The 14,437-nt window shown below is 32.5% G+C and overlaps 1 protein-coding gene across 11 annotated transcripts in view; it reads left to right on the forward strand.

Moving 5' to 3' along the window:
• Positions 1-14,437, forward strand: part of MIA2 (MIA SH3 domain ER export factor 2) — a 116,046-nt gene that overhangs the window by 59,140 nt on the left and 42,469 nt on the right. For 7 of the 11 annotated variants that reach the window (XR_008530575.1, XM_054590534.1, XM_054590328.1 and 4 more), the window contains 10 exons: positions 471-539; positions 2,639-2,665; positions 3,223-3,333; positions 4,408-4,479; positions 5,050-5,154; positions 5,352-5,474; positions 7,739-7,856; positions 9,833-9,879; positions 10,620-10,710; positions 12,838-12,976. Coding sequence is in view for 10 of the 11 variants with exons in the window: in XM_054590534.1 (XP_054446509.1) it covers positions 471-539; positions 2,639-2,665; positions 3,223-3,333; positions 4,408-4,479; positions 5,050-5,154; positions 5,352-5,474; positions 7,739-7,856; positions 9,833-9,879; positions 10,620-10,710; positions 12,838-12,976 (902 nt within the window). In the remaining variant the exon portion in view is untranslated. The remainder of the gene's footprint in view (positions 1-470; positions 540-2,638; positions 2,666-3,222; positions 3,334-4,407; positions 4,480-5,049; positions 5,155-5,351; positions 5,475-7,738; positions 7,857-9,832; positions 9,880-10,619; positions 10,711-12,837; positions 12,977-14,437) is intronic. The other 4 variants (XM_054590623.1, XM_054590450.1, XM_054590799.1 and 1 more) reach the window with 1 other exon arrangement.

Consider the following 14,437-nt stretch of genomic DNA (forward strand, 5'->3'; position numbering starts at 1 on the left):
GCCCACAACCTAGGCTTGTGCCCTGACTGGGAATCAAACTGGTGACCTTTTGGCTTGCAGGCGGATGCTCAATCCACTGAGCCACACCAATCAGGAAAACATTTTTACTTTTGATAACTGTGATTCCTTCAGACATATACTGTCTTTGGGTATTTTTGTCGAGCTCTTTTTCTTGTTCTTAGTGAGAAGGTTGATCCAAAACAACCTGGTCTTCCATTTAATGACTTTTTAAGAAAGCATTCAAGTATCAGTGCATTTTACTAAATCCTATAGCATTGTATGTTTCATTATCTTTATTTTACATTGTTTTTTGTTCTTTTTATTTTTAAAATATTTCATATTCCCTACTTCCTTTATTTGTTGTTTAATTTGAATGAGAAGTGGGCACTTAATAAATTTAACACACCTGTCCAAATACAATTTGGAATATGATTGGTAGAGTTTTTACTTACAGTGTTGCTCTCTTTCAGTATGAAGGCTTAGAGTCATTGAAGGATTCCAGCTTTGAAAAGGAGTCAACAAAAAGTCAAAATTTGGAGGTAAATATAAATAGTATAATTATAAAAGCTGGGGGATTATTCTTACTAGATAGCGTAAACTTTAAAAAGTAATGTATCTTCTCAAAACTATTTTAAAGGAAATGTAAAAGAGCATCTCTGGATGATAAACTTTAAAAAAGTTAAATATAGGAAATAGAACATTAGTAAGTAGTATAAAATATTTTAAATATTTGAGCTGTTGTTGCTAACTTATTTTGGGTGAGGTGTTCCGTTTACTGGAATCTAGGGCAATATATACTTTTATTCTTCATTCCTGGGAAATGTATTAGGGTGACTTTTTGTTTTTGACTTACTTTGCTCCAGAAACAAAAACATAGGATTACTTTTCATCAATTTAGGAATAGTTGGTAACAGTAAATTCTGTAAATTCTGTAAATTGTGGCAGTGCTTGCCTTTACTTCATCCCCAGCATATTAGCAGCTGACTAGAATTAAACCAGAGATTAGTACAAGCCGTGGTGTGCTGGTAAATACTGGGTTGGCCAAAAAGTTTGATTTTTTTCTAAGTGATGCCTTGAGTAGTGCTTTGTTATCTTTAACTTCATTCAAAACAATTTCGTTAAATCATATTGTGACAGCTGACATATCAGTGTGCATTTAAAATACTTATCAAAATCAGTGAATTTTTGTGCAGCTGTTCTAATATTGAAGATGGAAGAAAAATATACAACATTTCAGTATATTATGCTTTATTATTTCAAGAAAGGTAAAAACACAACTAAAATGCAAAGAAAGTTTTGTGGAGTTTATGGAGAAGGTGTTGTGACTGACTAAATGTGTCAAAAGTGGTTTGCGAAGTTTCTTGGAACTATTGACATTTTGGCCAAATAATTCTTTGCTGTGGGGCTGTCTTATGCATTGGAAGATGTTTAGCAGCACCCCTGGCCTCTATCCACGAGAAGTCAATTGTGGGAGATACCCGACTTACTCAAAACATCCAAGTCAATAAAGTTAATGGTGAAAATGAAAAATGTATTTTTTATTTTACAGAAAAATTGAATGGACTTTTTGGCCAACCCAGCATTTAACAACTGGCAAAACAGGGGCTGTTATTTGTAGCATTTGCTGAGTTCTATTGTGTAAGCACTTTGACCATGACTAGTTTTAAGATGTCAACATGGTATCACTGAATGTAGACTTTGAAAGAGATATGCGTAACTGGCCCCCTGGAGCCAGGTGTGACTTGGTTAACAGGAAGGAAAGAAAGTATCAATATTTGTTGCTTGGCTAAACTCTGACAGATTACCCTAGGTAATGGGAGTGCCTTACTACTGGTTTGAGGTGGAAGCGTTTTAAAATGCTCACTAATATTAAAGTAGAAAACAATAGATTTTCTACCTGTGGTGTATGGATTCAGTCAGTCCAGCTTTACAGTTCTCAATCACTGATGTCTGTAATCATCAGAAAGCCTATGTAGCATGATTCAGAATTTCTTGCTAGAGTCTAAAGTAAGTTAGAAATGGACCCAAATGAATTCTCAGTCTTTCTTCATTTGTTACCTATTAATATCCTTAAGAACTGTTAAAACTGTTATATTTTATTTGTTGACTCTTTTAACTGTTGTTCTAGTAATAACTTATTAGATCAATTAAAAAAATGTTTAAGGCATTTGGCATGCTCAAAGAGCAAAAAACTGAGGGTAAAAACGTTTTACTCAAGCTTGGTGAAATTATGGATAAAATAAAACACCAATTTAGTCTCATGACACTAAATTTACTTAAGCTAGCAGTAAGATCAGCTCCATTTTTCCTTTAAAATGAAAATCTTAGAAGTTTTCCTTTAGTTTTAGTAATTTTTTAAAATGTTTATTTTCAATATTGTTAAGTACAATATAGTAGAAACTAATATGATGCAACTTAAAAACTCTTAAAAACTTTGATGGTTGGACCAGTAGATAAAATGAAAATGATGTAGTAATTTTGATTCAAGTAAAAGAGAATTCACATCTGAAATAGCCAGAGTTGGAGAAATATATATAAATAAGTTTTTTTTAACTGCTATAATATAGTATGTACTTGTTCTCCTTTTATTTTGTCCTACATTAAATTCTTTGAATTTTTGGTTTATTTTTTTAACAAGTTTGTTGAAGGATCACAAATAACAGAGGTATATTTATTATAGTATTCAATATCCAATTGGAATAATCCAATAACTAATTAAATTCCAGAGGTCACAGAAATGTGTCTTGATTTAATGTAAATTATTATAAAACAAATTTGATTGGTTTTTGAATTTATTTTTTATTTTATTATACCTTTAATTTTATTAAATTGGATTTTTCTCTCATTTTGCTTTTATATTGCTTTAGAGCAGAGGTTGGCAAACTAGACTCTGGGCTTTCCACCTGTTTTTGTAAATAAAATTTTATTGGAACACAGCCATGCTCATTCATTCACATACTGTCTTTGCTTTCTCACTACGTAGCAGAGTTGAATAGTTGGGACAGAGACTGCATGGCCTGCAAACCTAAAATACTTATTTTCTGGATCTTTATAGGAAAAGTTTGCTGACCCCTGCTAGAATTGCAATTATTTCAGTGTTACAAAATGAACAAATATGTAAACTAAACTTAACTTACAATATATGTGTTTCATTATACTTAACTGATTTACCCTAACCAAAATTTCCTAGGTCTGTCTTACACAGTTGGTTTACTCTTTTAGGCAATCTGTGAAAAGCTGAACAGTTCCAAATCTGAATTTGAGGATGAAATACTCTTTCTAGAAAAAGAGTTAGAGGAAGAGAAATCTAAACATTCTGAACAAGATAAATTGGTAAGGCTTCTGTTTTAAGGAGACTGTAAGTAGAAGAAAGTTACTGCATTTTTAAAAAATATAATATTATTTAAAGCAGCAGTTTTCAATCTTTTTCCTCTCATGGCACATGTAAACTAAGTACTAAAATTCTGCAGCACACACAAAAATACATATTTTGCTGATCTGACAAAAAAATGTGTAATTCTGATTCATTCACACCAGACAACTATTGTTGTGTTGGCTGTTCAGTACCCATGTCTAAATAGTCAGATATTGCATATTGCAAAAATTCTTGCATCACACTGGTAGGAAATCACTGGTTTGAAGTGTTGTGTACACTGTAAAAAGGTTTAAAGAATACAGAAGGCTGTAAAGTGGGGAGTTAAAATTTTTGAATCCACTACCTCTTTTCATTTGCTAGAAGTTACCATTATGTTGAGTTTCTTGCAAATTTAAAAAAAATTTTTACTTACTCATTTTTAGAGCAGAGGGAGAAAGAGAGGGAAAGAAACACTCATGGTTGTTTCTCACATGCCCCTAACCCAGGACCTTGTCCGCAATCCAGGCATGTGTCCTGACCAGGAATTGAACCTATGATCCTTGATTGCAGGCCGGCACTCAATCCACTAAACCACACCAGCCAGGGCTTTGCATATTTTTATAGAAGTTTTCTATATGCACTATGAAAGTAGTTCACCTAAATAATTTAATTTGAATAATCATGTACATAGTGGATTTTATTTTATCACTCAAAAGGTATGTTAAGAACATTTTAACTTTATTTGTCATCCTATTTTAAAATCTCTCTTAAGGAATATTTTGATGTGTGTGAGATTATTTAGTAAGATATGATGTTAATGGACTTTTCTGGAGCCTATATAACTTAAATATGAAATATTAAAGATGATATAAAATACTATTATGTAACTTTCACATAAAATCCCTTTGAGCAAACGGCTCAGAAGGTTTCTTAATTTGAGCACTTAGCTTTTTGAGGAAAACTCGTTAGGTTAATGATATTTCTGATGTATATGGCACCTTGGAAACTAGAGGAGTTTAGTAAATATTTATTGATCGATGCTGTCGTTTCAGATGGTGGATATTTCAAAGAGGATACAGTCCTTAGAAGATGAATCAAAATCACTCAAATCACAAGTAGCTGAAGTAAGTTGTATTAGTCGAATGGGTTTGTTGCTTTTGAAAATCATTTTACTTTTACTATTTTATGATTCAAGACTAAGATATATTATTAGAATTTGAGATATAGGAGAGAGATATAGATATAGAGAGAGATCTCCTATTTCCCCGGAAAAGTTCATTTTTTTATTGGACAAGTATTTATTGAGCTATTGCTATGTACTGGTCACTGTTGAAAGTGTTTGACAGTTAACATCACTAGGCAAAATAGAGAAGCTCTCTTGGAGTTTAAATTTTGGTAAGAGAGAGGCAGATAAGAAAGTTAACTAAACTTGCTACATAGTACATAGAAGGGTACAAGAGTTTCTATCAGGGTCCGAAGTCACGCCGGCAAGTTAGTGTCAGGGCCACAAGTTAGTGTCAGGACCACGACTAGATCCTGATTCTTGGCCAGCCTTTTTTCTGCCACACTGTGATGCCTCTTCTGTTAATATGGCATGTTTTTGACTTTAATTCCATGTTTTAGGGAAGATGTGTAAAACAGAACTATTGTGTTAACCTAATTGTTACAAACTTGGTATGTTGTGTTTTACTTAGGCCAAAACAACCTTCAAAATATTTCAAATGAATGAAGAACGACTTAAGATAGCTATAAAAGATGCTTTGAGTGAAAATTCCCAACTTCAAGAAAGCCAGAAACAGGTTTGTATTGTAAAGGGACTCTTCAACTTATATTTATAAGTCTTCTGTGCGTATGATGACTGACCTATGCTAGGGGCAAGAAAAGGCTTTTCCCAGATATCACAAGAGTATATCCTTTTGTGTAGGATAAATTTAAATACATAAATAAGCATGATAAAATAATTTGAGTTTTCCTTTTTTTGGTGTTTGAATTTTAGCTTTCACAAGAAGTCGAAGAATGGAAAGAACAAGTGAGTGAACTTAATAAACAGAAAATAACATTTGAAGACTCCAAAGAAAATGCAAAACAAGTTCTATGTGATAAAGAAAAGCAGATCAAGGTAAATAGCCCTGCTGGTTTTAGTGACTGAATCAATTAGAATTTTATACGAATTCTGAAATTTGAAAATTTTTGTTTAAGCAGCTTTTATTTTTATCATTTGGCAAATTTCAGAATGTGTACCTTTTTTGGCATACATCCCAATTTGTACCAGTATTACCATCTTGTTGCCTAAGGCTCCTTTTTGGTAGCAAGGATAACAAAATACAGGGTCTGGCAGAAGTAACACCTGTTTAAGTAGGGTTGGTAGGGTAATAACATGGGTATAATAATTTATAGTTTTAATTTGAACATTTTATCTAAAATGTCATATGGTGTGCTTGAGTGTGATATTGTTGTGTTACAGAATTACATGCTTATGATTTTGTAATAAAAAAGTGGCATTATTGTGCTGGACCTTATAGATACTGTATTTTGCCATGTATAGTGAACACTTGTTTGCCCAAATTTTTGAGGGAAAAATAAGGATGTGCATTATACATGGGCAGTACTAATTCCATATTTATATAAACGTTTAAATTCTTGTATTTATGCTTATATGTTCAAAGTGTAACTCTGGAAAGCAATTAATGATATCCATATGCAAAATAATACCTTGAATATGATAATTGGTTTTGTTTCTAAATGTAACTACATAAAAAATTGAATTAAAAAATTGAAATGAAAGATTTTTTTACTGAAAGTTTGGGCCAAAAACTTGGGTGCACATTATACATGGCAAAATACAGTATATTTCAACATTTCGTTTGCCTTTCTCTCTCCTTATTTTAGCATAGATATTTACGAAGAAGAAAGAGAATAATGGATTTTACCTTTGTCTTTAGACTGTCATCTATTTCTGTTGATAAGAGGTTGGAAAGAATTTCAGAAATTGGACAGATGAAGTTATATGCATTGGCCGAATATCTTTAATACTTAGATTAGCTGGTTTACATACTTTCACAGAGAAGAATACTTTTAAAAAAATCTAATTGAAACATGTCTCTCTTTTCCACCCACATTTTCTGCCTACTCAAATCCTATGCATTCATACTGCAAACAGATACTCAGGTGTACTATCAAGTAATAAGAAACAAAACTAACATTCTGTAATCTACACAGTGAAGTGGATGTTACCTTCTTGAAAACTATACATAGGTTGCTACTAAGAATGTTTTCAAGATTCCATGTTTAGGAGTTGTATTCATAATTTGGTGTATTGTTTCCCGTAAATTTACTGAAGTACTTGGAATTCGTCCTAAACAAAACTTGAATGAGATGCTAATCTCTCACTCTACTCAAAGCGGTAGGACATGTTATTTGTCCTTGGAACTCTCAAGAGGAGAGGTGGACGTTGCAGGACAGAATGGGTTGTTAGATTGGTCCTTCCACAGAAATACATAGAACAGTCATTTTATTATCTATAGTGCTAGAAAATCTTTCTTTATTCAAGAAAATGCAAAAAGTACTATTAAAAAACCTTTGATGCTCCAATTCAGATTCTCTTTTATAATGTCTTTTTCTTTATGTTAGTGGAACTCCCAGCTAGTTGTTTACTTTATTAATAAATTGTATCTGTGAAATCTGATCCTTTCACATATCATGTACCTAACTTACAGATTTGTTTGACCTCATGCAAAATTTACTCTCTTATGTGTGGCATGTGAGATGTCATATAAGAAAATGTTACTTTATAGTCATATGATATATTTAGCAAAAATTGGTCATCAAGAATTGTATTTGATTTAGGAATAACCAGTTTTTATTTATAATGTTTAGAATTTAGCAGTCAATAAATGTTAGGTTTTTCACTGTATTTTGCTGTGTATAATGCACACGCTTTTACCTAAATTTTTGAGGGAAGAATAAGGATGGGCATTATATATGGGCAGTACTTATTCTGTATCTATATAAATGTTTTTAATTCTTTTATTTATGCTTATGCATTAAAATGTAACTCTAGAAAATAATAACAATATCTGTATGCAAACTATTATCCTGGAATATGATAATCAGTTTTGTTTCTAAATATAAATAAATAAAAAATTGAATTAAAATATTAAAATGAAAGATATTTTTCCTGAGTTTGGGTGAAAAACATGGGTGCGCATTATTCATGGCAAAATATGGTATTTATATATCTAATACCAGGTGGAGAATAAAAAGCTCATATACTGTTATTTATGTGCATTGATTTTTAAACTGTAAGTATACATTCAGAAGTTGTAAACCATTAGCATGAAGCATCACCCTCTCTTTTTTTCCTCCCTTTGCTAAAATGTCAAGTCTCTGACTGAACGCTTGCTAAAGATGCAAAATTGGGCTGCTGTGCTTGGAGAAGACTTAACGGGTGATAACTTGGAATTGGAAGTGAAGAGTGATTCAGAAAATGGTGCACTCTTAGGTATTAAATGACATATCCTCTTTTTAGAAATGATGACTAGCTCTTGTATTTCCTTATAGTTCCCCTTGTGTACCATGTTCTTTATACACTTGTGCTTTGGTCCACCTTGTCCATCTTTCTCTAATACTCTGTCCCTTTCTCACCATCCCTTGTAAGTTAACCTTTAGCTAGAATACTGGCTTTTCACTAAATTGAACGCCTCAGGATACATTTCTTTTTGTGCTTTATTTAGATAATTCAGATGGTTAAAGTACTTTAATCTTGGCCATCCCAAATTGTTATTGCTGTTGTTGGTTGCAGTCTGTAAACTCAGGAAAAAGGTTCACTACAGCTACCCACTGTATTCTCAACTAATTCCTTACATTTTGACTTACATTTTTTTTTGCTATAATTATAGATTCATAGGAAGTTGCAGAAGGGTACAGAGAGGGATTTTTTTTTTGAGGAAATTTTTATACTTTTAATTATTTCATAATTTAATTACATACTTAGGAAGCAATATGGTTACACACAGGATTACTTGAAAAATGAGGTATATGTGGACTTTTCATTCCTTGTGACTTTTTATTGTTTTCTGTTGTTTTTTAATACATTAAATTTGTTTCTAATAGGCTATTTTTTGAAGCAGTTTTAGATTGTCAGTAATATTGAGCAGAAGGTGAAGAGATTTCCCATTAACCCCTGTCAACACATGTAAAGAGCTTCCTCCATTATTAGCATCCCCCACCAAAGTGGTACATTTATTATAATTGATGAATCTACATTGACATCATTACTATCCAAAGTCCATGCTTTACATTAGGGTTATGCTAGATGTTATTCACTCTAAGTAATTTTTATTGTACTTTTATAGAAATGTTGCAAAAGTAATATAAGGAATATAAGGATATATAAATATATACCTTTCTCCATCTTTCTCAACTATTTGCATTTTGTGCATTGGATTTAGCATTCCTGTCTTTCTCAAATCACTTGAAAGTTGGGAACATCATTTCCCATTAACTCCTAAAATCTAAACATTTTTTTTACATAATTACCTAACTACTATACAAATATAAAAGTTATCAAATTTAACAATGATGCAGTACTATCTGATTCATGGGTTTTTCTCAGAGAGATCTTGTATATCATCAGCTAGTTCCCCCTAATGATAGTTCTTTTGACTTTTGTACCCTCTTTGCTCTCCCTTCACACCTGTATAAAGAACATGTTTTTTAAGGAGAATATATGATTTTTTTAAAAAGCATTTCTGCCCTGGCTGGTGTGGCTCAGTGGATTGAGTGCCAGACGGTGAAGCAAAGGGTTGCCAGTTTGATTCCCAGTCATGGCACGTGCCTGGGTTGCAGGCCAGGTTCCTGGTGTGGGGTGCGAGAGGCAACTACACATTTGTTTCTCTCCCTCTCTGTCTCCCTCCCTTCCTCGCTCTCTAAAAATAAATAAATAAAATCTTTTAAAAAATACCATATTAAAAAAGCATTTCTTTGATGATAGCATTAATGCATTGGAGGAAAATTACATTTCCAAAGTAAATGCATACTATTTGCACTTTTGTTCTGTTTGTACTTTTTCACTTCTTCATTTTGTAAGAAATAATTCTTTTTCTCATGAGAAAAGTCATGCTTGTTTTAAGGTTATTTTAATTTGGAGTATAATTTGACTCCTATTTTGTATGGTGAAGGAATCCAAGAACAGTCAAGACTGTGGGACTGTATTTAGGTGAATACTAAATCCTTGTTGTAATTCTGTTCTTGGGATTAATGGTGAAGAGCCTTGTTAATTGATATTATGGTTCTACCAGTGCTTTTATTGTATAACTTTCTGGGAGCAGGTTCAAGGCCATTCTGCCTTATATCAAATTCATTACTGTAGCAAGAAGAAGGATTATAAGGCTCTATCTAGTTGAGTGAATTAGATGTCTCTTGTGGCATTGCAGTTTCTTTCCTAATTTATTGTAATGTTCTTGTTTTTTATAATAGATAATCAGCCAAAAGGAGCTTTGAAGAAGCTGATTCATGCTGCTAAGGTTTGCATTACTACATAAATATGAAAAAAGTAAAGAAGTAGAACGTGGATTAAACCCATATGACTTTAGTAGTTATTTAAAAAGTCCACTTTATAGTTATCATATAAGTGATCAGTATTTTTAGTAGTGATCAGAATTATCTTCATCAATTGTTTTTTTTTTCTTTTTATAACTTCAGAAATTCACATTGTTAATTTTTAGAATTTATCATAAAAATTTTTAAGGTCTGCATTCATTTCTTTTGGATAAGGAATATGTTAAAAATGTTTACTCTATTTTCTCTCATAATTCTCTCTTTGAGCATTTTTCTTCCTCTGATCTCAGTATTTTCCTGTCTCTATTGCCTAATAGCCTATCTTGAGAAATAAATACTAGGTTCATTTTCTTCTGGTTTGTTCCTTCTCTTTTCCATCCTAGTTGTGGTATCCTAATCTTTACTGATCTGTGAGAAAACTTGGTAATGTAATTTGAAGACTACTTTAATCAAAACCTATGTGTTGGAAGTAAACGATGAAAATAACCACAATTTAAGCGTCTATCACTGATCTTTTCCATCTCTGTTCTGAAATTTACAACTATTGATGACGTTGCTAACTTTCTAAGATGAAAGCTATATTGTTAATTTGTACATTCTAGGCAATAATTTCATCAAAGTGATAACAGAGCTTCAAAGTTGAGATGGTATATTGAGATTTTTTTTTTGATTAATGTTACTTTTTTCCCTCTCTCATTCTTTGAAGTTAAAGGCTTCTTTAAAAACTCTAGAAGGAGAAAGAAACCAAATATATACTCAATTAACTGAAGTAGATAAAACAAAGGAAGACCTTACAGGTAGGTAATCTACACACTTTTAAAGTTTTTTGAGCCCTGGCTGGGTGGTTCAGTTGGTTGGAACAGCATCACATAAACCAAAGTGTAAGGGGTTCGATTTCCTGTCAAGGTACATACCTAGGTTTTGGGGTTCAGTCCCTCGTTGGAGTGGGAATGGGAGGCCACAGATTGATGTTTCTCTTTCACACTAATATTTCTCTCTCTCTCCTTTCCCCTTTTTCTAAAATCAGTAAACATATCCTTGGGTGAAGATTAAAATTTATCTAAATAAATACATCTCCTTATAGTGAATGGTACCATGAATTGAAGCAGTTACTGGACGATCCGATTTGATATTTTTTAAAATTTAGTTTCTTATTTGTAAAAAATTAGTCCTGAGTTGTTTGTTGTTGTTGGTAAGAACTTGTCAGTTTTCTCCATATTTATATGAAATTAAAGTAATGAAATTATTTTAAAAAACATGTTAAGACCATACTTATTTCAGTATTATATGCATGTATGGTTTGTGATATTAAATAGTAGCAAATTAAAATTGCTAAGTTTTCAAAATCTTTGTTAATTGCAAAATTGACCTTCAGTAGTTGTATATTTTACCGATCTGTTTACAATATAGTTGTCTTTTTTAATGTACATGCATAGTATATTAGCACATGCAGGAATGATATTAGACCTGTAGAACAGAATTTTTTTTCATTGAAACTTTTTTATTTATTTTTATGATATAGTTGATATAAGTAACATCCCATTGTGTTTAAAAAAAAAAAAAAAAAAGGAGCTCTGGCTGGTGTGGCTCAATGGATTCAGCATGGGCCTGTGAACCGAAGGATCGCCCGTTCAGTTCCCAGGCAGGAACAGGAACATGCCTTGGATGCAGGCTAGGTCCCTAATTGGGGCCATGCAGTCAATGTTTTTCTCTCTCTCTTTTTCCCTCCCTTCGCCTCTCTCTAAAAATAAATAAAATCTTAAGAAAAAAGGAATGTCACTATAACCATTTATATAAAGAAGGATGAAAGGACATACTCAAATGTCAACAATGATTATCTTTGAATAAGGGATTATGGATAGATTTCTTTTTACTTATCTATATTTTCAAAAATTTCTAAAAAAGTGAGCTGTATTTATAATGAAGCATTTTTTTGTAAATGTTGAACAACCAAAGATACTGATTATTAAAGAAACGATCATAGTCTTTTTCAAATAGTATGGGTAATTAGATTATTTTTAGATTTTGAAAAATAATATTAACTGAGAAATAAAGTGTTGCTATATGTAATACATAATACTCAAAGCCATGGGAGAGCCACTGGAGGAAAAGATAGGGAGTGGAGCCTGCTTTCAAGGAAGGTGCATTTTAGTATGTGAACTAAATACGGAGCCTGCTTTCAAGGAAGGTGCATTTTAGTATGTGAACTAAATATTCAGAAAGTACCACAATACCAAGGAACTTGCTCAGCAGTTACTCCATCCCTTTAATACAATTGCTTGGCAAATCTTTATTATGTTCTAAAATTAATAGTCGGAGACTATGTCTGCCTGTACCCTCCTTCCAAATCTAACTTTCTTGTTTTAATGGATCATGAAAGAGAAATTCCTACAACTGATTTTTTCTATTCATAACATGGAAATTTTCCTTTAAACTGCTTTCCTTCTGATGATTGCTTACAGTGCTATTTTAAGAGACAGAGGAAACAAAATAGTTACAATTACAAAGATATAATGAAGATTTAATTGTTGGTTTATTATGTTTTTTTAAATAGTGATGATCTAATTTTAATATAGGTAATATTGAATGTTAATGTCTATAAAGTGACTGTTCCTGGCAGTGGCTTACAGCTTAAGTCAACAGGTGTACATTTTAATATAACTTACAGATTTTCTGTTCTTGGAAAGAATTTAGTTTATTAATAATTTATTATTGTTAATTATATTTTATTGATTATGCTATTATAGTTGTCCCAGTTTTTCCACATTTGCCCCTTTCTACCCCAGTACCAGCTACTCCTTAGGAAATCCCCACACCATTGTTCCATAATTTATTATTATTAGTAATTCTTATCTCTATGAAATGTTAATATGTAACTCAAAATTTTTATTCCTTTAATTGTGACTTTTAAAATTTTTCTATAGAGTGTATTAAAAATCTCCAGACTGAACAAGCATCTTTGCAGCCAGAAAATGATCATCTTGAAAGTGAGAATCAAAAGCTTCAGCACAAACTTAAAGTCATGACTGAACTGTATCAAGAAAATGAAATGATACTTCATAGGTAATAAAATTTATGTTGATACCTCTACTGAATAGCAAGTAAAATAGCTTAAAATGTTGTATATAAAGTTTATGTGATTATCTAAAGTTCTCAGTTTATGATTGAGTTATATTTCATATACTCATTGTTTTAAAATTTTTTATCTTAGAGAGAGAGGAAGGGAGAGAGAAAGAGAGGATGAGAACTTCGATGTAAGAGAGAAACATCAATTGGTTGCTTTCTGTATGCTCCCCAGGGGTCGGAACCTGTAACCCAGGCATGTGTCCTGGCGGGGAAGCAAACCTGCAACCTTTTGATTTGCAGGATGCTGCCCAGCCAACTATACCACATCAGTTGGGTTCTTCAATTCATTTTTAAAGAAGGTTATTTGATCTTGAAATACTTTTTCTTCAAGGAATAAAATGCTCTAAATGATATTGGACCTTGCAAACTAGTTCTCAACATCCTTTTTAACTTCTTATAGATAACCAGAAAATTATTGCTAATTAAAATTCCTAATATTGCAAGCTAGGTCAGGGAATCTTGGTGGACATCATAATAATTGCACTCTACCCGTTAACTCCATCTCTGATACATGTAAAACTGATTCCTTGCTCCTGTGTAAATTTCTCCCGCCAAACTGTTCCTTGTCTCAGTAAATGGTAGTGTTATTTGCTGAGTTGCTCATGGCAGCTGATCAAGCCCTCCTTGACTTCTTTCTTTTACATCTCATATTCATACTCTCTTCAAATTCTATCAGCTTTCCTGTATCCTGAATCTGACTACTCTTACCACCTCTTATACTACTCTGATCCAAGCGATATGTTAGGATCTGGTTTGTTGCAGTAGCATCATGAGTGGTATCTCTTTTAATACTCTTAACTTCCTGCTCTGATTTTAGCAGCAAGACCCTTCTAAAAGAGATAATGGGTATTGTAACTCTCTTGCTTAGAACCTTCAGGGGACTTCGTATCACACTCAGAATTTAATCCAAAGCTTTATCATGATCTATGAGCTCTGGCCCCTGGTTACCTCTTTAATTTCAGCTTATTTATTTTCTTTTTCTCTCACTATATTATAGCCATGCTGGCCTTCATGCTCTTAGCATGCTAAGCACATTTGTACATCAAGGCCTTTTGAGATGAAAGAAATACTTTTGAGTACATCTTTTGAGCAAAAATGTGATTGAGTATCTTGTAGAATTTTAATGAGTAATGTTTAAGATTTCAAAGAAAAATTTCTGTGATACTCAAAGCAAGAATGGGAAGCTGAATAAAATCCTAGCTGTAAGTTTGTTGTTCACATTGTGATTTCATTCATTCATTAGTTTGAAATGCTTTCTTTTTATCTTCACCTGCAGACATGCTTATTGATTTTAGAGAGAGGGGAAAGGAGAGAGATAGAGGGAGAGAAACACTGATGCAATAGAGGAACATAGATTGGTTGTCCGTTGTATGCACCCCGACCAGGGACTGAACCTGC

This window comes from Pteronotus mesoamericanus, unplaced genomic scaffold (genome assembly GCF_021234165.1).
Source record: "Pteronotus mesoamericanus isolate MK-2021 breed Mesoamerican mustached bat unplaced genomic scaffold, CSHL_Meso_final contig_100, whole genome shotgun sequence".
In the NCBI taxonomy this organism is placed as follows: Eukaryota; Metazoa; Chordata; class Mammalia; order Chiroptera; family Mormoopidae; genus Pteronotus; species Pteronotus mesoamericanus.